The 25,343-nt window shown below is 46.8% G+C and overlaps 1 protein-coding gene across 1 annotated transcript in view; it reads right to left on the minus strand.

The window, feature by feature from the left end:
- The window catches only part of PSMD1 (proteasome 26S subunit, non-ATPase 1), a 2,664,479-nt gene that overhangs the window by 2,296,057 nt on the left and 343,079 nt on the right, over window positions 1-25,343 (minus strand). Inside the window, exon 5 of the mRNA XM_044070690.1 lies at window positions 21,979-22,184. Coding sequence (XP_043926625.1) covers window positions 21,979-22,184 — 206 coding nt within the window. The remainder of the gene's footprint in view (window positions 1-21,978; window positions 22,185-25,343) is intronic.

Here is a 25,343-nt window from a genome sequence, read left to right on the forward strand (position 1 = left end):
CATCAAGAAGGTGTTTAGAATGGATAGATAGAGGATGGGGCACCAGATGCCCTCTTTCCTGGGTACAAAAAAAAAGTCTGGAGTAGAAACCTTGGCCTTTCTGTTCTGCAGGAACGTACTCTACTGCACTCATGTTGAGCAAGGAAAGGACTTGCTTTTGCGCCTCTACCCACTGGTTTTGAGGTAGATCTGGGAACCCTTTTGGGGTTGGAAGTGTGCGAAAAGAAAATTTGCATTCCTGGGACACTATGTTGGTAACCCATCGGTCATTGGTAATGGTGGCCCAGGTGTTTGCATGAAAGGAGAGTTTTCCTTCTAGGAGTAAAGTGGAGGTGGGCAAGGGGTGGGGGAAGAGAGTCATTGCGAGTTCTTAGCATAAGGGGGGTGGCTTACAACTCCCTGGTTTTGAAGTGAAGGTAGTCCACTGCTTAGATCTCTGCATTCCCTGTAGCTGCTGTCTGTGGGGTCTGGTTCCCGGGGTCTGGGCTGAACTGACCTAGTGGGAGCAGGAAAGGACCAGTGCTTGGAGGAATAATGCCTGCTGAACCTGGATGGCTAGACCTGTAAGAAATCCTTAACTGTTTGCATAGATTTTGCTTTTTCTTTCATCCTTTTTAAGACCTCTTCTGCCTTAGTGCCAAATAAGTTGTCTTTAGGCAAGGGGGCATCCAACAATTTAGATTTAACATCTTCTGGCAAGGGCTGTTTATTAAGCCATGCATGCCTTCTAAGGTCAAAACCAGTGACTGGTGACCTGCAAGAAGCTTCTAGGACATCAAAACCGAAGTGCAAGGTGTGTTTAGATTCTGCAGAAGCGGGAAAGGAAGACTTTTTTTGTTTGAGGAGATCCAGGGTATGTTGCTGAAATGTTAGCATATGGAACTGACAATTAAGTGCTCTGATAGCAAGAGTAGCTGAGGTGTATACTTTTTTACCCCATCTGTCTAGTGCTCAGGACTCCCGATCTGAGGGGGTGGGATTCTTTAGCAGATATTGCTTTAATTCCCTTAGGCCAATGAGAAATTACCTTAGGGTCAGCAGTAGGATTTTTAGAGAGGGATGTGTGAGTCAGGAACTCTAATACCAGTCTGGTTTTCTGGGTGCAGGAAGGGCGGTGTCAGGAGTCGAGCTGGATTCTGGGAAAACATTCTCCACACCACATCCAAGACTGGGGGGATAGCTAGAGGTCTGTGCTGTGGAAGATCTAAGAATTCCCAGAGTCTCTTTTTAGACTGAGGGTAGTCCTGAGTTTCCCCACTGGAAATGCTCTCAAGGCGTGAAGGATTTCCCCAAAGGAAAAATCATCTGCGAGAGAGGCGGAAGGAATGGAATCCTCTGCATCAGAACCCTCATAAGCAGAGAGGGGTTGCATGTCTTCATACTCAGATGCATCAAAGTCACTGGACTCCTCCTCAGACAAAACTACAGGGGACAGATCTCTCTTTTGGAAGGGGTATCTTGGCTTCCCCTGATCAGCATGATGATGTCTTCTGCCTTGTTAAGCATTTGAGACTGAGGCAAGGAAGCAGGTAACTGAGATTGGGTCAGTTTCTTGGGTGTGGTTCGTAACCTGGGCCTAAAACTCGGTAGTTTTCAAAAGAACTGTAGTCGCGAAGGAAGTCAGCTTGTGTCGAGAATCGGTAGTGCAAAGGACTTGCTCGGAAGGCAGTGACTGATCAGCGGCTCCGGACCCATCCAAGGTAGAGACGACTGCAGGATCCCAAGAGTTTTACGGATTAGCGGACTCCGAAAGGGTCTCAGTAGCACCCTGCGAATCCACAGAAGCAGGCATCAGGGGCTGCAAAACAGCTCACTGAAGACCGGAGAACTGACTAGCTTAATGGGAGAGTCATCGGATGGTTTGGACCTGTGCGGTATCTGTCTATCTGTTTTTTCAGAAAATCTGCTGTCGGATGGCTTACCAAAGCCATATCAGAACTAGAGAACTGTAAGCAAAAATATCTAGCTACAATAAGGACCCGACGACTTATAGTTCTGTCGTGGTCTGGGCCTATGCAAGTGATGCAGTAAGAATGAAAGTCTCGGTGTGGTACTTGCTTTCCACAGGTGAGACGATTGTTAACTTTTGCCGACATCGGTTACTTAGCTTGAGAAGACTTCAGCTTCAATTCGGAAGATTAAACTCTGGTAGTGGCTGATCGGCACTCATGCGAACTGCCTCAGGCTCCATGGCAAGAAAGACTGATGTAATGGCGTCGGCTCACTTACTTTATATGCTACTGATGACCTGAAGCCAGTCCTGAAGCGACAGCAACCAACGCAGAAATACTAAGCCTCTGGTATTCAGGCCGGCCGAGGGCTACCCTGGCAGGGATAACCCAAATGTGATGTCTGCAATACTGAAACACTAAGAACATCTAAAGATACCCACGTGTAAATTTAACAGGCAAGGGGAGGGGAACAAATCACGGTTAAGGTTTGCTGGAACAATACCAAACAGAAACAGCAGGCAAAGGGTGTGTGTAAAAGTACTAGAAGTGCCAAACAATAATGCAGAAACAAAGTAGTATAACAAGGAGAGACAGACAATTCAAGGTTACACATATTGTGTGAAGTCACAGTGTGCATCGAGAGAACCAAAGTCTCATTCCTCTGTAAAGAGAAAAATAGACGTGTGAAGTCGGCATGATGGAGAAGCAGGAGAGGAACGAAGCTTACATTTGCTATCCAAACTTTGGAGGAAGAAGGGAGCCTACTCATACACACTCTCGTAAATCCATAATATAGGCCGGATATCATACAGAGGTAACTATCATGGGGGGAAGGTGTTCTCATCACACTGTAATATGGCATCCATTACAAAGGTTCAGTACATGCCAAGACCTTGGATGTGAGCAACGTCTGAGCTTTGGGACCAAGCAGCAACAACAAAAAATTCCAACCCTGCTTTATGGGTCAGTAATCGTATGGTCAGAAAACAATGAAGGCAAAAAGAGAAAAATTATACACACGGCAACAAGCCATAGCAGGATGACATATCCATTATAAAGCTTACACCTACAGCAAAACTTATCTGGGGATGGTGGTGAATGTGGTCTGTGAGCATTTGCTGAATGAAGCTCTAAAACCTCATACAAAAAGATGGGTCACAGTAATTTAAATGGCTTTTCCTTTTGTTACAAATCTCACAGTGATGGAAATAACCTCTTTTTGTTATACATCTCTAAGTCATGCTTATACAGGGGAAAAAATGTGGCACTCGTGTCCCACCTATGAACAGTGAATACTGGTTTGTTGGGTGGCAACCAAACTGGTGCAATATTAAAAAAATAAATTACAAGTTAAAGATGGTGGATAAGGATGGAGGGTCTAATACAGACTACAACATCTGGATTAGTAAATTAGAGGTGGAGGTATACTAGAACTGTAACAAGCACTGACTCCCAGGGTCTAACTCTTTGGTCAGAAGAGGGGGTAGATGTGTAACAATATCGGAATTAAGTTCATTGAACTGATGAGAACTCTCTGTACTGACAGAAAGGTCAACTGGCAATAAGTCCAAAGAACCCTCTATGTTGATGGAGTTCAGTCTGACGGCTCAAGGCCAGGTAAGAAATTCAAGTCAAACCCCAAGGAAGACCACATCAAAGCCATACAGAAGAACTGAGGGTGATTTTGATGGATACAACACTGGTGTAAACAGGAACAATAAGTACAGTGTTAAAGAAGAGCTACAAGTTCAGGAAAACACTTTAAAGTTAACACTGCACAACGTTTAGGAAAAGAATACGGTTGAGGCTGAAACATATCTCAACTCCAAGCAGTAATCATCACTCCCTCGAGGTAAACATTTGAGCTGGAATCAGGATCAATTTCACACGAAGCCAACCACCTCAATACTACATAATATATTTCCCTAATAAAATCAACATTTGACTCAGAGCCAGGGTTGGCATGGACACAAAGCAGGCAGAAAGTTGAAGTACATGGGCTACATAATTATTCAGCCACAACTGTCACCAAAAACTGGCTTAACTTCTGTACATATGAAAGACGAACTCAGATGTACATAATCAACATTAGAAACACTACACACATCTAAATAGAGAGATAATACACATCCAACGTTTGCTATCATGAGCTAGGTTACCCTAAAACCATGACCAACACAAACCAATATAGAGCAGGTGAAAAGTGCCAAACTGAAAAGAAATTGCTCAATTATAAAAAAAAAAAAAAAAAAAAAGCATTTATTTCCATGAAGGTCATCCTCAGAATGTACATTCAATGTTAGAAGCAGTAAGTGTAACTACAATCCTGAGATGAGCAATGAAAGCTGTCAAATCAACCAATGCATATTTAGTCTAATGCACAAAGATGAACTAGAAAGGTAATCTTTACTAGTACTCCTAAATTCGGAAATCAAAATTTAACAAAACACTACAGAGACGAACAGCATCCTCACAGCAAGAATTTAACAGTACGCAAATAGTCAAGGAAAAGAGTAACACAGGATCATAGGAAGTTACTAGGCTATTGGGCCTGAGATCCTTAAAAGCCTAGACAAGAGTTTAGACAAAGTTAAACCAAGTCAGCACCCGATGACCCTGTGCAGCAGACACACTGGCTGAATCCCAGGAATGTATTTTCTGGTTCTCACCCAGATATCCAGGTTGCGCTTAAGGGGTGAGAAAGAAGTTATTGTACCTACCATAACGTTCCATGTTAGTGGTCTTCTTCTCGCCTTCTTTCTTGCTGGTTGGGGTTTGGAGCCGATCCTCTGCTCCGACTCTGCAATCTTCAAAAGCTCGAGAGCTGTTTACTGGCTCGAGGCCACCCCATTACCCCATGATGCCTGGCGCTAGATACCCAGATCTCATTTGGTAAGTATAACTGCCGACACAATAAGGAAAGAACCCTATCCTGGAATGTATAAACCCTACCAGAAAGGCTACTAGGCAGAAAAGAGTTGCCAGAGAAGACATAGCCAGTGAAAAACCATAAGGAACTCTTCTCGGTCTACTAGGATAGGGGGATGGAGGGTGGGACGCAAGAAAGAAGGCGAGAAGACAACTAAAATGGAACGTTATGGTACGTAAATAACTTCTTTATGTTGTTTATCTCGCCTTCATTCTTGCTGGTTGGACAGCGTCCCTACCACCCAAAATCCTGAGTGGCTCATCAGAACAAACGCTTCAGAACAGTGGAAGCAAAAAGAGCTCTGCTCCTGGAAACCACATCCAACTTATAATGCGAAATGAAAGTATGTGGGTTGGCCCACGTAGCCGCAGCACAAATAGATTCCATGGGCAACCTAGCCTGAAAGGCCATAGAAGTGGCTAAAGTTCTGGTGGAGTGACCTTTAGGTTTAACAGGCAATTCTTTATTCCTCAGTTGATAGATAAATGTGATGATAGTAGTCAACCACCTGGACAAGGTTACTTTTGAGACTGTAAGACCTTGTTTACCCCTCAGCATAGGAAAGGAAAAGCTGGTCTGATTTTCTGATGTCCTTAGTTCTATGCAAATAAAAGCATAGTTGCCTTTGAACATCTAAATGATGCAATTTATATTCCGCCCTGTTGGAGTGGTTGGGAAAAAAACACAGGAAGGTCTATGGACTGATTCAAGTTATTCTCTGAACTTAGGAAGGATTAGTCCCGACAGCAACCCTGTCATTATGGAACACTAGGTATGGAGGACGGGTACAAAGAGCCTGAAGTTCCGAAACTCTTCTGGCTGAAGTAATAGCTACCAGAAAGAGGGTTTTCCAAGATAAAAACTTCAAGGAACAAGATGCTGCAGGTTCGAAGGGGGGCAAAATTAGAGAAGCTAAAATCAAATTTAGATGCCACGGAGATGGAGGATCTCTCACTGAAGGCCTGAGCAGGGTGGCCCCTTTGAGAAAGGCTTTACATAGCTTATGAGACATGATATTATTTTCCGACAGGCCAATGTGAAAATTTGAAATTGCAGCTAACTGAACTCTAATTGTAGAGGAAGCGGACCCAGCATGAAAGAGTTCCGCAAGAAATTCCAAAATGTGGTGTACAGGGGCTGAAAAAGGGGTCTATACTCAGCCTCTGCCCAGGAAGAAAAACGTTTCCACTTACTAGCGTAAGTTTTTCTAGTCAAAGACTTGTGCGATGATAAAATAATTTCGCGCGCAGAGGGGGAGATATCAGGAAGCCTGGCTAAAGCTGGAAGTGGAGCAACCAAGCAGTGAGATGGAGAGATTGCAGGAATTGGTGGAGCCTGCCCAACTGATGGAAAAGAAGGTCTGGAACTAGGTCCAGAGTCCAAGGCTGCTCGAGAAGATGATGATGCAGGAACGGGAACCATATTTGTCAAGGCCAGTAAGCAGCATTGAGGATCATCTTGCAGCCAATACAGTAGCTTTCTGTATTAGCTTCGGGATTAGGGGAAACGGAGGGAATGCATAAAGAAGTCCCTCAGGCCAATCGTGGACTAGAGCGTCTCTGGGAAATGTCCGGGAAGTGGAAGGAGAGAGAAGAAACTGCTGCACTTGCTGTTGAAGGGGGTGGCAAAAAGGTTGCACAAGGTTGGCCCCATTTGCAGAATATTTGATCTGCAACTACTTGATTCAGAGACCACTCGTGAAGCATGAGAATTACTCTGCTCAGCCTGTCTACTATGACATTGGACCTCCCAAGGATGTGTGTTGAGATCAGAAACTGTTGGGAAGAGATCGCCCACTGCCAGAGTCTGAGTGCTTCTCGACATAGGGGGTAGGACTTTGTTCCGCCCTGCTTGTTGATGTACCACACTACTGACATTGTCCATTTGAATTGCAATGGTCCCGGTAGGAAGAGAGTCCTGAAGAGCTTGCAATGCTAAAAGCACAGTCCTCGTCTCCAAGACGTTTATATGCAGATGGTACTCGTGAGGTTGCCAGATTCCTTGGACTGTTCTGCCCTGATAATGCCCCCCCCCCCCCCGATCAGGGAGGAGTCCGTGGTCACCGTAGCAACTGGAGGGGGGGTTACAAATGGTCTGCCCCAGGGCACTGATGTGGAGACCATCCACCACGCAAGGTGCTTTTTGCATGCTTGTGTGATCATAATCATGTGAGACATGGGAAGCTGCTGGAAGGACCATTGGGTGATAAGCAGCCACTGGAGGATCCTCATGTGAAAATGAGCTAGAGGAACAAGTATGATAGCTGCTGCCATGAGACCCAAAGTTTGGAGGACGAACCTGGCCTGAATTCTCTTGCATGCCAATAAAACCTGTACATGTTGGAGAATCACTGATACCCTGTCTGGTGGAAGGCTCGCTGACATGTCTTTTGTATTTAAATTTGCGCCTATAAAGGTGATAAACGTACAGGGAGACAATGCAAACGTTTTGAAATTTATTGAGATACCTAGTCTGAAGCAAGTCTCGAGAGTGTAGTCTCTGGCTCGCAGAAGGTGATGCCTGGTGGTAGCAGTGAGGAGCCAGTCGTCTAGATATGGAAACACCTGGAATCCTTGCCGTCTCAGGTGAGCGGTAACTAATGCCATACATTTGGTGAACACCCTGGGGGTTGTGGTGAGACCAAAGGGCAGAGCTCTGAACTGATAACGGCTGGCTACCAGCCAGAAGCGAAGGAATCTTCTGGAGCGTCTGTCCATTTTGACGTGGTAGTACGCATCCTGAAGATCTAGAGCACATCCAATTGTCCTCACCCAGAAAGGGTAAAATGGACTGTAGCGTTACCATCCGAAACTTCATTCTTTGTACAGACCTGTTCAGTCTGCTGAGATCAAGAATGGGTCTCCACTCCCCTGTCTTTTTTGGTACCAAAAAGAACCTTGAGTAAACTCCGGATCCTTGCTGGTCTGCTGGGACTTTCTGGATGGCCCTTTTTCTTAGTTTTGAAACTTCTTGTACTGCTTGATCCCTTAGATTGGGTGAAACATCTGGAAGGGACTTGTTTAACACTAAGGGAGTGCGAACAAAGGGAATCCTGTAGCCTCCGGATATAACAGACTGTGTACCCATTTGTCTTGTGTTATGTCTTGCCAGGCTCTTGGGTACAGCGATAATCTTCCCCCGACTGCCTCCAGAGGTGGACAGCCGGGCAAACCCTTCAGGGATGCTGGAAGGACTTCAGAGAACGATTCTTTGCTGCCCTGGTTTTGCGGGCCCCCTCTGCCACGAGGGCGGCATCTATTATTGTTCCCTCCTCTGCCCCTGGATGGGAACTCACCAAGTGTGTCCAGTAAGGCTCCCTGGGATTTCCAGAATGACATCTTTCCACTCTTCTGACCCTTGGGATATGGTCTGGAAAGAGTGGAAAAACGGACTCCCACGGCAGAGAGAGTCTAGCCTTCCTGCTCACACCTGGTAAGGGTGACCTTCACCTGTGATCCAAAAAGAGAGGAACCATTAAAGGGGGTGTTGGTGAAAGACGCTCTGAAAGGTGCCGCAAAGTTACATAGCTGCATCCAACCGTGCTTCCTTAGGGCAACGCCTGTGCCTGAGACTCTACTCGCACCATCGGCTGCATAAGAAATGAGCCTCATGGAGGAGTTCACCACTGAATTAAGAGTCGCCAGCTGGGAGGATGGGAGGCGCCTTAGCCTGGGCCCCCCTCAGCTGACTGATCTTGGAGGGTATCTCCAAGCTCTTTAAGGAAATCCCTTTGAAGATGGGTAAAGTGGCACAAATAATTCAGAGACCTCATGGAAAAGGTTGCTGAAGAGAACATCTGCTTCCCATATCTGTCCATCGTCCTGGACTCCTTGTTAGGGGGTTGGACAGATGAAGTTTCTGCCAACTCCTTCTTTGCGGCCGCCGCTACCACCATGGCATCAATGGGAACACCTTTGGTCAAAAACTGTTTATCCTGTGGTGCAGATATGAATTTAGCGGGTCTTCTGGGGGTCGGTTCCACTATGTCTGGAGCTGACCACTCCTTCTGAGCCACCACAGATATCAGTGGGTCGAAAGGCGGAGACACCCAGGAGGTGGAAGGTCGGGAGCCAAACGCACCCAGGAATACAGACATCCTCGGAAGGGCTTAGGGCAGTCCAGTTCACCCTTTGCGTAAGCATCTCAAGGATGTCTGAGAAGGAGACATCTTCAGAGGGGGATCTCAGGGACCCTTCCAAATCCTCTTAGTCGGTATCTGATGTGACGGACTCAGGGGAGTCAACATGCATCCTCTCGCATTTCCTCTTACGAGGTGGCTTCTCTGAATGATCAGGGGAGGCCTCGGAAGAGGAAGATGCACCCAAGGGGGTGCCCTGGAGTGTTGGTTCCCCACGCCTGGGGTCTGGAGAAGGGGCAGACGCAGGCACCATAGGGGGAGGAGCTGATGGGGATGATCGTGGGGCTGACTCAGGGGCCAGCACACTCCTCATGACCTCGAAGGCGTCCCTGCTTGGATGCAGAGAAGGCTCCAGGGTTCTGAAGAGATCAGAATCCCTCTCCGCACTGAGGGTGACAGCTCCGAAGCAGAGGGGGAGAGAACAGGGTCAAACAAGGGTCCGATGCCACTCGCCCCCTCGGAGCCAACGAGGGAGTCTCTGTGCCCAGACCCCTCCAAGGACGGTACCAAGGAAGTGATCGGAGCCAACGACGAAACCGAAGGAGAAGGAATCTCTGATGGCGGTGCCACAACTCGAACCCCAACGAACACCGGCTCCGAGCTCAAGGGAGTAGGACGAGGAATAACTGCAGACATGGATGGAGCAGACACCTGATGAGGGGGGGCTGGACAACATTTTTGCTAGGGCCTGCGATTTCAAGAGCCTACTGACCACTCTCTCCACGTCGTGATGTGAAAGCCTTGAGGACCGATGACTGTGCTCCGATTGGAGCAGAGACGACCTCGGAGCTGAGCGTATAGACTCCAGGGAGGGAGACCTAGATCTCTTTCGACTCCCCGACGGCTCCGAAGTGTGAGTCGGGACCAACTGAGAGGCAGGCACATCGGTTCCAGCTGGAAATGAGGCAGAAGGAACAGCTTCAACCAACGACTGCTCCGAACTGGGAGCCGAAGATTTAGGTGGCTTAGAGGACTTCACAGCCTGAGCCTTAGCCGGTGAATCCTGGGGCTTAAGTAAACCCCGTAGGATTAACTTATTTCTACACTCCTGCAGGACTCTAGGGCTGAAAGCATGGCAAACCGAACAAGAGTCCTGCAGGTGCACAGCGTCCAGACAATAGACACAAGAAGTGTGACCATCTGTCAGAGACATCTTCTGACAGCATGAGTCACACTTCTTGAATCTGGACACCTTGGTATCCTTGGACATCCCTGAAAAGGAGGAACACCAAGAACAATACACAAAAAATAGAAGATAATAACTATTACACACACTGAAGTTACCACACCCAAAAAAACAGCCAAAAAAAAATACTAACAATATTCTATGCTACCCACAAACAAATAAGACTAAACTAGGTAAATACTAATTTTTTTTTTTTTTTTTTTTTTTTTTTTTTTTTTTTTTAAAGAGAAAAAGGAAAGGGTTAGCCTCTAATTTAAACGGCTACCTATGTGAAGAAAGTGAAGGGGGAGGGGAAAACTCTCCAACTAAAACAAGTTTTCTGAAGGGGAGGGATTCAGCAAAGAAATTATAGGTACAATCTACACTAAAAAACCCTAATAGTTTTTATCAAAAATACAGATAAAACAATGAAAATATACGACCTAAGCCAGTAAGACAACCTCACAGCAGAAGCAGCAAACGAGAACTGGGTATCAAGTGCCAGGCATCATGGGATATGGGGTGGCCTTGAGCCAGTAAAAAGCTCTCGAGCTTTTGAAGATGACCCCAACCAGCAAGAATGAAAGTAAGATACACAACTTAACATCAGGTATTCTGCTTGACATGGAGAGAGAGTCTATTCCACAGATGGGGGAAGTCCCTGGGACACAAATCTGTCCCGCCAGCAAGTCCTATTGATATCAAAGATCAGGATGGGGCCACACATGCAAGTTGCTCGAGTGGAGCTTAACTTGTGTATATGCAGCAGTCCCATCCAGCCAGGTCCAAGATCACCTTGTATGCTACACAAAGGTCACCTCAAAGGAGTCTAAATGACATTGAATAGAGGGGATAGGGCTTTTAGCCTGTGTATGGTAGATTTTTCAGGCCCTGGATTCTCCTGGTGATGAACTTCTGGTGAAGAACTTCTGTGGTCTCTCCAGCTGCTGCATGTGCTTTGTGAGGTACATGCTAAACAGGGAGTTATACTCAATAATGGGCCATAAAAAGGGAAGAATACAGGGATATGACCCTCCTTGTCCCTGGATGAGATACCCTTACTTATGAGGTGGGCCATGTAGAAAACTTTCCATGCAACGAAAGCAAAATGGTGAAAAGTCAGGTTGCTATCAACCTGGGTGCCCAAATTCCTCATGACTGATTGCGTGCTTAGGACGTCAATATAATTTGTGGGGACATCACTCTCCCCAAAGGAGATGATGCATTTTTTGGTATTCAGCTTCAGGCCATGGGGTATACAATGAGACACAAAATTAAACTTTCAAATGCAGACATTGAAATGTAAAAACCTGCTGCTTTAAATAATGCAATAATTTAGGTTCATAGGTTGGTACTAGGCTATTATACAAGCCTAGCCATAATTCCCTGGCCACTTCTTCCCATACTATTTACTTCCCTCGACCCCTGTCTAGCAAGGCGACTGACGTGATCCCCAGGGTGAATTTCCTTTCTCCCATGCAATCGTCAAGGTTCCTTTTAAAGAGGGCCAAAGAGGCACTCTGCTTGACATGTATGGGCAATCTATTCCAGAGTCTGGAGAGTCTCTGGGTCAGGAAGCTATGCCTCCAGCATGTTTTGTTTATTGTGATGACAAAGTTTAGATCCCTGGAGCGTGTGGCTCTGAGGGATTGGGATTTCTTTAAGTGTAGCATGTCCAACAGCTCTGGGTTTGACATGGCCTTGTATGTTAAGCAGAGATCGCCTCTGAGTAGATGATATGCGACAGAGTACAGCTGGAGTTTAAGGCGGTCAGCATAGGGCATCTGCTTTAGGCTTGTGATTTTTTAGTGAGGTATTTGTGGCCTTTCCAGTTGTTGCAGAGATCTTCAGGGGTACATACCAACGGGGCATTGTATTCTATTAATGGGTCTAATGAAGGACGAGTACAGTGGGACAATGACATTTTTTCTGGATGAAAAGTCCTTAGTGATCAGGTGTGCCACATAAGATTTTTTGACTGTTGTGGCGATGCGGTTATCGAAGGTGAGACCACTGTCACCTAAGTCACCCAAGTCTCTTATGCTTTCGGTGTTTAGTGTACTGCCACCTAAATGGTAATTCACAGGTATGTGTTTTTCCCCAAAGGGGATAATTATACATTTCTTGGAATTAAGCTTGAGCCCATGGCTCTGGCACCAAGCATCTGTTTCTGTAAGGCCCTTTTGTAGAGTATCCACATCATTTGGGGATTCAATAATGGCTCCCAGTTTGCAGTCATCTGCAAACTTTGTTAGCCAGAGTCCCTTAGTGTTGGCCTGTACTTCAGAGAAGTAGATGCCAAACAAGAGTGGTTCCAGGACTGAACCCTGAGGTACTCCACTTAAAACTTGTCTGGAGCTGGATTTGGACTCTGCTACTTTTACAGTGTGGGTTCCATCAGTAAGCCAGTTAGCAACCCATTGGATGACGTACAGATTAATGCCCAGCTTAGTAAGTATCTATGATTCCAGAGTGGGGGATGGTGTCCAAAGGCCTTGGCAAGGTCTAGATAGGCTGTGTGGACCACCTTACCCTTGTCCATGCCTCTGGAGACTGATTCGAAAAAGTCAATCAGGTTCAGGAGACAAGATCGGCCCTTCATGAACCCAAACTGGGTGGGGTTCAGTGCTTGAAGATTGACAATGTCTTTGTTTATAAGTTCCATGATAATACGCTCCATGGCCTTGCAGATAAGGCTCGTCAGACTTATGGGACGGTAGATTCCCGGATCCAAGGTGGACCCCCCTTGTGGAGTGGGATAACTGTAGCTATGCACCACTCAGTGGGCACAAAACCTGAGGTGAGGCTATGATTAAACATGACACTAAAGTGAGGTGCCAGTTCATATTGTAGTTCATGTAGTACACAGCCCGGGATGCCATCTGGTTCCATGGATGCTGTACTCTTAGCTTTGGAGAGTGCATTTACCTGTGTGGCAGTTACCAGAATTTGGCAATCTTCCAGTATTGACATTGGCCATTTAGGGGGTGAGAGGGGGGTGAAGTTGGCACTGAATCGGTATTGACAATATCCTTGGCATCAGTATTTTTAATGTCATTCTGTTTTAGCTCAGAGCAGATATGAGCACTGCCATTTAGATTCTTGACATAGTTATAGAATGCCTTGTGGTTGTCTTTGGAATCTTTGGCAATTTTATCTTCGTAACTAGCTTTGGAGGATTTTATGAGGGATCTCAGTTTCTTACTGAGGCTGGTAAGGGAGATTTTTGCATCCTGGGATTTTCCTCTTTTCTGCAATAGTTTCTTCCTTTTGTTGTAAAATTTGTTTATGGCAAGGGACCACCAGATTGGCTTGCTTTTTTTGGATGACAGCATCTTGGTTCTATTTGGGATGGCACGATTCATGCATGAGTGGATGTGCTCGTACAATGCTTTAATGTAGGATCCAGCAGTTGAACTTTCAGTTCCCATCTGCATGGGTGTCATGAAGTTTGTCACTTTTGACTTGAGTAGCATGAAGTTGGCTTTGGAGAAGTTTTTTATGGAGGTTTCCTTACTGGGGGGGTGGGGGTGGGATGTGGATGTTAAGGGTGATTAGCTTATGGTCAGACAGAACGTGGGGTGACCATAGGTGTGGAGCATCAATTGCCCATGTTGGTAATGACCAGGTCTAGGATGTTGGAGCCCCTGGTGGGACTATGGATTAGCTGGATCCAGGGCGGTGGAATTTATGAATTCCAAGAACCGTTGGGAAAAGGTGTTGGTACAAGAGTAGTTTTCCCAGTTAATGGCAGGGTAGTTAAAATCACCCAGCACTACACAGTGTTTGGTTCTATCTTAATTTCCAGTATGTTTAGAAAGGATTAGTGAGAATATTGGGGCATTGTGTGGGATCTGTAGCAAGCTACAATTTGGATTGTAGTCTTACAAAGAAGTTAGGTTCTTACCATAACGTTCCATCTGAGTAGTAGACTTCATTCTTCTGCACATATGGGTATACGGATCCGATTTGGATCCGAGCCGGCAAAACTTTTAAAGCATCAGCTCCGAGCTCCAAGCTCCTCCCTTACCTATATTACATCACTTCCTCCTATCTAGCCCCAGATCGAGTTTGCTGACATTAAGTGGCAACATAACCACAATCCTAAACAGGAAAAACCTGAAGAGTGAGGGGGATGGAGGGAGGGAGGGAAGGTGCAAAAGAATGAAGTCTACTACTCAGATGGAACATTATGTTAAGAACATGACTTCTTTATCTGAAGTAGTTGACTTCATTCATTCTGCACATATGGGACAGAATCCCCAGCTACCAGTATTCCTGGGAGGCCCTTATGGAAGAATATTTCTGAGCACCGCAGAGCCAAAGGATGCGCTCCCTCTAGAAATAAGATCCAATTTATGAGAGATGAATGTGTGCAAATTGGCCCAAGTCGCTGCCGCGCAGATATCGTCTAATGGAACTCTTGACAAGAAAGCTGCAGAAGTGGCCATTCCTCTAGTGGAATGAGCCTTCAATATGCCCACCTTTGTCCTTATAAACCTGTGCAATACAAAGAGTGATCCACCTTGCTAAGGACACTTTTGAAACTGCTTTGCCCAAAAATGGTTTTGAAAAAGACAAACAATTGATCCGACTTCCGGAAGGGGTTAAGTCCTATGGAGGTAAAAACGAAGCTGTCTATGGACATCCAATAAATGAAGGTTACGCTCACCTCTATTTTGGAAATTTGGGAAGAAGACTGGCAAATTTATAGACTGATTAATATTGGCTGCTGAGGACACCTTGGGAAGAAAGGAAGGGTTCGTACGCAGCAAACCCCTATCCTTGTGGAAAACCAAATAGGGGGCAAGGAGGATAACCCCTGCAACTCTGAAACTATTGGCTGACATGATGGCGACCAAGAAGGCAGTATTCCATGACAAAAACTTAACTGGAACTGAACCGGCTGGCTCGAAGGGGGGAGAGGTCAAAGCCTGAAGGACTACAGTCAGATCCCAGGGGGGCATTATTTCTTTAACTGGTGGTCGCAATAAAAAAGTGCCCTTCAGGAAAGCTTTACACAATATGGCAGAAGCCAAAGCAACCTTACTTTCACCCACATGAAAATTAGAGATGGCAGCCAGCTGAACCTTGATGGAAGCACTTGCGCCTGATCGAAAAAGATCGGCCAGAAAATCCAGTATGACCAGAACAGGGGCTGTAAACGGGTTCAGATTGCGATGAGACGCCCAAATGCAAAAACGTCTCCACTTGCTATTGTAGAGTTTCCTAGTGGAGGCTTTAAGAAAAGCTACCAGCATATTCTTAACAGGAGACGAAAGTCCGGGAGTCCTGATGATCATGGGAACTGGAGCAGCCATGCCGTCAGCTTGAGACTGTCCAGGTTGGGCAGGGGCAAGCCCGACGGGTGAGAAATCAGATCTGGGCATGGATCTAGAGTCCATGGAGGAGCCAACAGGTGAGACCTTAGGAAGGGAAACCACACTTGACACGGCCAGAAGGGAGCTATGAGAATGACTTTGCACTGCAGCCAGCAAGCTCTCTGAAGGAACTTCGGACTAAGAGGTAATGGGGGATAAGCACACAGTAGCCCGGGAGGCCAAGCATCGACTAGAGCTTCCCTGGGGATATCCCCCGGAGGGGGGAATCAGAGAGAAGAAGTTGCTGTACTTCGCGTTGGAAGGAGATGCAAAGAGATTGGAGCAAGGTTGACCCCAAACACAGAAGATCATCTCCGCCACTGACTGTTTCAGAGACCACTCGTTAGGCAGAAAGATTGCCCTGCTGAGACTGTCCGCTAGAATGTTGGAGTGTCCCGGGATGTGAGTTGCTATGAGAAACCGGCTGGTGGATATGGCCCACTCCCAAACCCTCATGGCTTCGCGACAAATGGGGTAGGATCGGGTCCCTCCCCGTTTGTTTATATACCAGTTTACAGACATGTCTGATTGAATGGCTACCGTTCCCGGAGGTAGGACAGGGTGGAAGGCTCTCAACGCTAAAAGCACTGCCCTCATCTCCAGGACATTGATGTGTAGCTTGGTCTATGGAGGGGACCACGTGCCCTGGACCATTCTTGCCAGGAAGTGCCCCCCCCCTCCCGAGCTGGGAAGCGTCTGTGGTCACCATGGCTTGAGCCGGAGGGGCTAGAAAGCTGCGCCCCATGAAAATGTCTGCTGATTGAAGCCACCACTGGAGTGACGTTCTGTATGTGAGTGATTCGAATGTGGAAATTCATCAGAAGGTCTAGCCAGGACCATTGAACTGCTAGATTCCACTGAAGGACTCTAATGTGAAGACAGGCAAGAGGGAGTATAGAGATTGCGGCTGCCACTGAACCCAGGGCCCTGAGAACATCGGGTGCTGTGACTACAGAGTGATCCAAGATAGCAGATACATGGAGTCTGAGATTTTATATCCTTTCCAGGGTGAGAAAAATCTTTGACTGAATCGAATCCAACCGGGCCCCGATGAAGTCTATGATCTGAACCGGAGCCAGGTGGTACTTGTTGATAATGATCGTGATGCCTAACTTGTGAGCCAGACAGAAGTAGTAGTGCAGGGCCTGACACAAGAGACGTTTGGTGGATGCAGCGAAGAGCAGTCGTCTAGGTAGGGGAATACCCGAATGCCCTGAAGTCTCAGGTGAGCCGCTACGACCGCCATAACATTGGAGAACACCCTGGTGGCTGTCGTGAGACCAAAGGGTAGGACTCTGAATTGAAAGTGACTGGCCCCTAGCCGGAAGCGTAGAAACCTCCTGGAGCTCTTGTGGACCTTGATGTGATAAGTAAGCATTCTGGAGGTCTAACGAGCACTTTGTCGCATTCTCTCAGAAACGGTAGAATGGACTGTAGAGTGACCATCCGGAATTTTTGTTTATCTACCGACAGGTTGAGGACAGACAGGTCCAGAATGGAGCTGAGGTCCCCAGTCTTCTTTGGCACTAAAAAGAACCTGGAGTAGATGCCTGATCCGGATTGATCTGGGGGGACCGGCTCGATGGCTCGTTTTTGTAGCAACTTCGAAACCTCAAACTGCAGCCTCCCTGTGAGCGGGTGGAACATCTGGAAGGCGTGCTGGAGTTATGGGACATGAAATGAAGGGGATAGAATATCCTGTGGATATGATGTTTAACAACCAGCGGTCTGCAGTAATGGACTCCCATGCCGTTGGATGTAAGGAAAATCTTCCTCCGACGGCCTCCAGAGTAGAGCAGCCAAGCAACCCCCCCCTCAGTGTTGCTGTGCGGGTCTGTCGGAAAAAGGTTCCCTGACCCGAAGTTTCTGGGACCCCCTCTGCCTCTGGGACGGCATCGGTCTTGTCCCCCTCTGCCTCTGGGGGATGAATATTCCTGAGTGTCACGAAAGGACTGATTTCTGGAACCTCATCGTCTTTTGCCCCTTTTGGTTCCTGGAATAGGACCTCTGGGGGTTAGAGAAGCAGATTCCGACAGCTGACAAAGTCTTTCCGTCCTTCTCACTCTGGGTTAGTGTGTCACGTACAGTCTTCCCAAAGAGGGATGATTCATCAAAAGGGGCATTGATGAAAGACACCTTAAAGGGGTCCGCAAATTGACACAGCCTGATCCAGGCGTGACGCCTCAAGGCAACGCCTATACCAACAGCTCTAGCAGCTCCCTCCGTAGCATGAGAGAGGAGACGCATAGAAGTATTAGTCACTGATTTCAGTGTAGTCATCTTCACAGTGAAAGACTGCTTGCCCTGTTTCGACAGAGACTCAGGGGGCGACTCAGTTCCGATATAAGGTCTCGCTGCAGTCTGATAAGTGCCAGGTAATTCAGCGCATTAACAGAAAATGTCGCCGACTAGTACATGCGCTTCCCGAAATGATCCATTGACCTGGACTCTGGTGGATGAACCGAGGAACTCTCCTGTGCTAGTTCCTTCTTTGTGGCAGCAGCAACCATCAAAGCATCTACCGGGGCTCCTTTGGACCATGCCTGTCTGACGGCGGGGAAAGAATTCTGTCGGGCCTTTTGGGTATAGGCTCTACGGTGTCAGGATCCTTCCATGCCCTAGTGGTGATGAGGTCCACCAAAGGGTCTGCCGGAGGGGAGACCCAGGAAGTACATGGGCCCGCACCAAAGGCCTCCAGGAATACGGACTCATCCGCAGAGAGTTTGGGGGGCTAACCAACCTCTTCTTTGGCAGAGGATCTCCATAACGTCATCGAACGAGACGTCCTCGGTAGGTGATCTGGGGGAACCTTCTCCTTCATCTAAGTCCGTATCAGTGGTAATGGAGTCAGGGGAGTCCAAGTGCCTCACCTTACACTTGCGCTTATGAGGTTCCTCTCCAGTGGAACTCTCTGGAGAGGATTCGTAAGCCTCAGAGGGTTCCCTGTGGGGAACAACCTGGGGCTGCTTTGGCTTGGGCTGTCCCAGTGACAGGGTAATGGGAGTAGAATGCAAAATCAGTGTGGTCTGGGTAGGATCAGAGTAGGCAAGCTGTGGTCTCAACCCCTAGGAGAGAACCCTTTCCAATGCCCCAAATGTCAATAGAGAGCAGACCTCCATACAATGCAAGTAAGAGGCTCTCCCCGGCACCGAAGCAGGGATCGGAGTCGATGGAGGGGTAGTCCAGGCACAGAGGATGGGATCCGAAAGAGCAAGATCTCGACCCTCGGGTCCGACCCCAGCTCAGAGAGTCTCCTGGATCAGAGATCGGATCCGTGGAACTCAAGGTGACAGCCAGCGTCGAGGAAACTAGAACCATCGGCGCCAACCCAACAGCTCTGAAAGGTCTCGGACCAGAGAACCCCGAAGCGTCGGATCGGGGAAGGAGCAATAGGGTGGAACATAGTTGAAGGAGGACCCTCTCCAATGGTAGAGGGCCCTGGTAATACCCCCATCTGAATCTGGTTCTGGATGAACCTCCTCATCAGCCTGTCCATATCCAGGTCAGAGACACTCAGAGTTGACCTGGAGGAAGCGACAGACTCGGGTCTGGGCCGGATCTGAGGGGAGTGCCTCAGCTCCGATGGCTCAGTCGGCTCCAGCTAGAAACGGGGAGAGGGGAGCCGAGGAGAACGAGACATGGGTGACTTTGAAGAGGGGCTGGAAAAAGGCTCCCTGTCCGGTAATCGTTTTGTGGGCCTGTCCCTCTCCTTGTGGTGCTTCTCCTTATTCCCTCTGTCCTTACCTCTCTGGGACGACTCCGATGAAGCAGGCCTGGCGGGAGGTTGAGTCCCTGCCTGTACAGAGTCACTGGCTGGGGTGGAAACAGAGGCAGACTCTAGGGCAGAAGCTGGTAGCAGACCCTTAGCCACAAGCTTAGCCTGGCGATCCTTCAAAGCCCTAGGGTTAAAGTCTGAACAAATGTCGCAGGATGGAGACAGACGGGGCGACCCCTAATCACAGAAAACAGAGTGTAGCCATCGGCTGGTGAGAGCTTGAGACCACACTCTGTGCACTTCTTAAAAAGAACCTTAGGCTGTTCAGCCATAGTAGAGACAGTAAAAGCCCTAATGCATGCTTGTACCGCTTAAGGTAGTGGTTTTATCCTTTGAACTTTGCTTAAAAAAGGCACTATAGGGGTGGTAAGAGCATTAGCCAGTAACCTGAATCCCAGGGGCGACAGATGCAGACCATCTCTGGCAAAGTATCGTGGTATGTCAATCATGTCATCCCAGGCAGACAAAAACTGGATCTCCTATGAATGGACACCATAAGCTTAGCCAATTACTGAAGTCAGTAATTTTGTCCTTCTACTGTGGTATCATTCTGGGCGAAGGCAGGATGCTACTCAGGGCTAGGATCACACCTGCCTGGGCCACATGATCCGAGAGCTCTTCCATGTCTCTTTTCATGTGGTCCAGGGTGGTACGTCTCAAGTCATTCACTCCAACATGGACAATGACAGTCATATTTGTACTTGTTGTGGAGTGACTTGAGTGCATGCGTTATGAGGCGGATTCCCAGGGAAAAGAAAAAAGGAAATTAAAATCCTTGAGAAATACTAAAATTCACCCAACAACAAAACAAACAAAAGTAGAAAGCCACCATTTATAGATGTAACAGAACCTCAAACATGGAAGAGGGATCCTTCTGTGTACACAACTGTGGATTAAGGAGAAAGATTTAGAAGCAGAGCAGACCAAGACCAGCCAAGCCTCAGTTCCTTGGAATAAAAGCAAATGGAACAGTCCATCAAATTACTCCCCTTACCTGAAACCACCCTACTATCCTGAGCACCTCACATCTGCAAACTCGCTTAGCTTTAGAAAATAACGGTGAACTACCCCCCCCCCCCACCCCAACTCACACAGACACCATCAAACATTTGTAATGCAGCAAAACACTGCCATCTTCACTTTCACTTTGTACAGACTCCTACTTCATCTTATAGGTCAAATAATTTAAACAGAATAGCTGAAGTCCATCTCTGAACTGGCAAATGCATTTCTGCAAAATACTTCAAATCCAGATTTGTTTATTCTGCACCTTAATAAAGTAAAATGCTGGATTCAAATACATTTGAAATTAAAGACAGAGATAATCAGAAAATCTTTATCAGAGATTTAAATGTTTATGACATAATGGGTAAGGTGCTTACCTTAAAGACAAAAGGTGCCGGGTTTGATTCTCACATGGGGTTAACTGGGCTAGGCTTCAAACGGCCCAAAAGAGCAGTTAGCCTAGTACTAATCTAAGTCAGTAGTATGTCAAAACCTGGGGTCTGGCCAACAATGCCACAGAAGAAGAGTTAAAGGTGAACAAACATTTAAAAGGATTTTGATAAAAAACAGCATTACTTGGGATATACAGATAAAATATTTAAAACATGGACCACGTTTAGAAGGAAAACCTGGATATGTTAGAATAAAAAGGGGATGCAAAAAAAAAAAAAAGAAAGGAGTAAGGTGTGATATTTAATTTGGCAAAGCCACAGGATCCAATCCATTTCTAATTGAAAAACTATAAAGGAAATCTGAAAATTACTCATGTTTTACACTAATACATATGGAAATCTTGTTAGATAAGCAAAGGAGGTCCTAGAGATGACCTTATTCCTGAATTGGAAGGGTTGGTCTTCAGCTTCAAAAAATGTGTGTTTCCATCATCTAAAACCTTTAAAGTACCTTCTACAGAAAGGATTCTAAAACAAAAGACATGATTATCCACATAACGTTTGCAAAAGGCAGTAAGAGTTCTGTCAAAATAATGACCAAGTCATAAAATTAACACTTCAGCCTTCAGATGAGCTTTATTGTCACTCACCACCATTATTACACCCACTCAGCTTCCTTATAACTACAGGGCAGAAATTACAGGAAGGCCATATTGGGGCCTAATGCACCAAACAGCCACATTAAAAACCAGTCAAAATGTCATGCTTGTTACATAAACATCCAAGAGAGACATTTGAGGTTCAAAACAAGTAATTTTATTATACATACACAAGAACTAGCATTTTAATAAACACCCACCATTTGCAAAGGGATAAAACAAACCTAGCATATAACTGTACCATAAAGTGCTACGTTCGGCATTACTAGACACTGTACAGCACCATAAAACATATACACATGTATAAACAAAAAAGGTGAACCATAGAGTGAACCAAACTGCAGAATATCCTCAGCACGATACTGTCAATGTGACACACTGCCAAAGCACATTGACAGTATCGTGCTGAGGATATTCCGCAGTTTGGTTCACCTTTTTTGTTTATTGGTTTTTTACTGATTTCTTGGATATACACATGTATCATATGCCTCTAAACGGTTATGACCAAAATCAATGTATACCTAGTTAATGTGAAAGTACAATTACTTGCCCTCCCCAAAATGTCAAAAAATTTATACTTACAGATTCCAAAACAGTTTTCTCAAATATGTCCAATCTGCGAGTCTCCAAAGCAATACCTATGGCCTGTTTGTAACAGTGATCATCAAGACAGCGCTGAAACATTTTATTCACAATACCCTCTAGCCTGGGATCTATGGGCTTCTTCTCGGCATCAGGAAGATCAGAATTCTCCACTCTCAACTTGGTGTAGTGGTCAATACATTTTGCTAAGGAAACAAAACAGTCACTATCATGTTGGTGTACAATGCATTTCAATATAAAAAGGAGGCAAAGTAGCTATGGGACCTTTCATCTTTTAAAATACTTTCAAGACTAGCCAAAATGTATATTTACCACAATGAATAAAAAGAAAACTACTTTGAGGCAACAGCATTGAAAACAGTTAATTCTATGAAGGTCAGGGATTTATTTTTGCTAAAAGAAAAAATAAGTTAGGTCTTACCATAACGTTCCATCTGAGTTGTTCTTCCAGTCATCACTGATAGGTTCGGATCCAAGCCCTCGGAACAGTCTCGGCCTTGAACCAAGCTTGCGTGCACCAAAATCTCTCAGCTGAGCTGCTACCCAACAAGGCCTTTTACTCATACCTCAGATCGAGTTTGCATGCAACATATAGAAGAAGGAAGTCAAAGGCCATCTCTGCGCAAAAACCATAAGACACCACAGACACACAGAAGATCCACCAGGAACCTTTGGAGGGGTCAGTGGAAGGGTGTGATGACTGGAAGATCAACAACTCAGATGGAACGTTATGGTAAGGCACATCTTCTTCATCTGAAAATGGTAATGTTCTTCCTATTCATCACTAATGGGACTGAGTACCCAGCTACTTAGTGAACCTGTGTGGCCCTTATGGAAAAACATTCCTGAGAACCATTGAACCAAAGGCCGCTCTTCGCCTGGAGATCAGATACAATTTGGAATGCTTGATAAAGGTGTGGGGCTTAGACAAAATGGCAGCTGCACAAATGTCATCCATGGAGGCACTAGAGTGGAAGGCAACAGATGCTGCAATAGCCCCAGATGAGTGAGCTTAGATTTGGCCAGGCTGATAGGGTGTACCAGAGAAAGAATCTCTGGAGACCTGGTCCAGGGACGCCCTCTGCCCAGAAAGGGGAGTCTATTACTGGAACCTCCTCTGCCTTTGGAGGAGTACTTACGATGTGCGTCACGGAAAAGACTGAGACTTCTTGTGCCACATCTTCCTGCTCTTCTAATTCCTGGAAAACGAACGCTGAGATTTAGAAAAGAATAGGACAATGGCAGACAAGGTCTTCCCATCTTCCTCACACCTGGCTAATGTATCCTTGACCTCAAGACCGAACTGAGCTGATGGTTCAAAAGGGGCATTTAAAAAGGAATACTTGAAGGAGTCCGCGAGGTCACAAATGCGCATCCAGACGTGGTGTCTCATGATCACGCCTGCACATGCAGCTCTAGCCGCTCCTTCAGTTGCGTGCGACAGCAACCTCATGGATGAATAGGATATTGACTCTAAGGAGGCAAGTTGGGAAGCAACTTTATCTCGTGCTCCATCCGATACTTGGCCCGGGAGGGTTCCAGAGACGAGATCTCTCTGGAGCCTCAAAATGTGCCAGAAAGTTCAGAGACCTAAATGCAAAAGTCACTGATGCAAAAACTTGCTTCCGTAACCTGTGCACTGCCCGGGACTCTGTTGGGCAGGTGAACAGCAGGACTCTCTTCCTCACGGTCCTTTTTCGTAGCTGCCGCCACCACCATTGCGTACACTGGCAAACCTCTAAAACAATGGGGTTGATCCACTGGAGGGAAGAGTACCTTGTCTGATGATCTGGGGATGGCCTCAACTGAGTCCGGGTTCTTGCACTCACACTGCACGATGAGCTTAACCAACCCATTGGCAGGGCAGGGTCACTAAAGAAGTAGAAGGCCGAGAGCTAAAGGCCTGCAGGAATATGGATTCCTCCGAAGAAGATTTGGAAGGCTTCCAGTCACCCCTCTGTTTTAAGAATTCCACGATGTCCAAAGGAGACAGGGGGTGACCGTGGGGACCCTCCCACAACATCGTAATCCGTATCCTCCGTGAGGGACTCCTCTGGGGAGTCCATGCGTTTCCTCTTACACGCCCGTTTCCGAGTGGGTTCTTCGGTGGAAGCATCCGAAGAAGACTCAAAGGGAAATTCCATGGAAAGGGGTTGCCTGGACCTTGTACTCTCTGACTCCTGGGAGGGTGACCTTGGACAGCTGCGGCTCACAAGGAACTTGGGGGATAAAGGACACAAGAGGATTTCTAGAAGCAAGCACCCTCTCTATCACCCGGAAAGCGGGCCTGCCCAAAGAGGAGCGAGAGCCCAGAACCGAAGACAGAATCAGAACCGGGATCACACCCGACAGTCCACCCCCAGGAATGGAGCCTCAAGCAAACTCGGAGAGGTAGACACCCTCAGATCTGAAGCCGGGACAGACAAGACATTCGGAAAGACGGATACCAGAGGTTCCACTCCCCAAGCACGAGACTGGAGGGTTCCAACAGAAGACACCCAAAGGATCCTCAGGGCTTCAGACACTATGTCGGCGGCAAGGAAAGGGGTCCTATAGAAAACAATGGATATATGAACAAAGGAATCGAAGGGAGAAGAGTATGTAAGGGTCGCCACAGTAAAAGACCCAAAGCCTGGAGTAGGATAGGGTCTAGGTAAATTTGAAATTCTCCTGGCAGTCAGCAGCTGGTGAAAAAGGCATACCACATCCAATTCTAAAAGGCTCCTGGTTGATCTTACCAATGACCCTTAAAGGGAATCATCCAGTACAAAAAGGGGCTGCAGGCTTGTCTGGCAAACAGGTCCATAGATGAGAATCTGGTCCGTCATGCATCACAGAACGGCACAGATTCCAAATTAGAAACTGGCACCGACTGTATGGTTGGAGCAGAGAACAGGCTCAGAGCCGAAGTCACAACAGTGGTGGATGTCAAAAACGGCTCAGAAGATGTTTACAGAACAGACATAGGAACAGAGGTGGACGACGTCAGTGCCGATACAGAGACAAACAGATCAGTACTGAGGTAGTAGATGGCACCGACAAGGGAACCTAGGTAAGCTCCGCTGGAGCTGAACTCGGAACAGAGGAGGCAGTACGATGCTCGGAGGAAGACTTTTGGGCCTTGTACTTATGGCTTTTACCTCTGTCACAGGTGGAGGGGTCTGAGCGAGGACATTTCCAATCCACAGAAGGAGGAGATGAGACCTCCGTAGAAATAGCCTCTGAAAATAGTGAATCAAGCAAGCCCTTCAGAATAGATTTATTCCAACGTTAATTCAGCGTCCGCTGACAGACGCTAGCACAAATATACGGGGGTTTTGCCGACAAATACGGAACCCTGAACA

The sequence above is a fragment of the Protopterus annectens genome, chromosome 4.part1 (genome assembly GCF_019279795.1).
Source record: "Protopterus annectens isolate FY-2018-M chromosome 4.part1, PAN1.0, whole genome shotgun sequence".
NCBI classification, from domain to species: Eukaryota; Metazoa; Chordata; order Ceratodontiformes; family Protopteridae; genus Protopterus; species Protopterus annectens.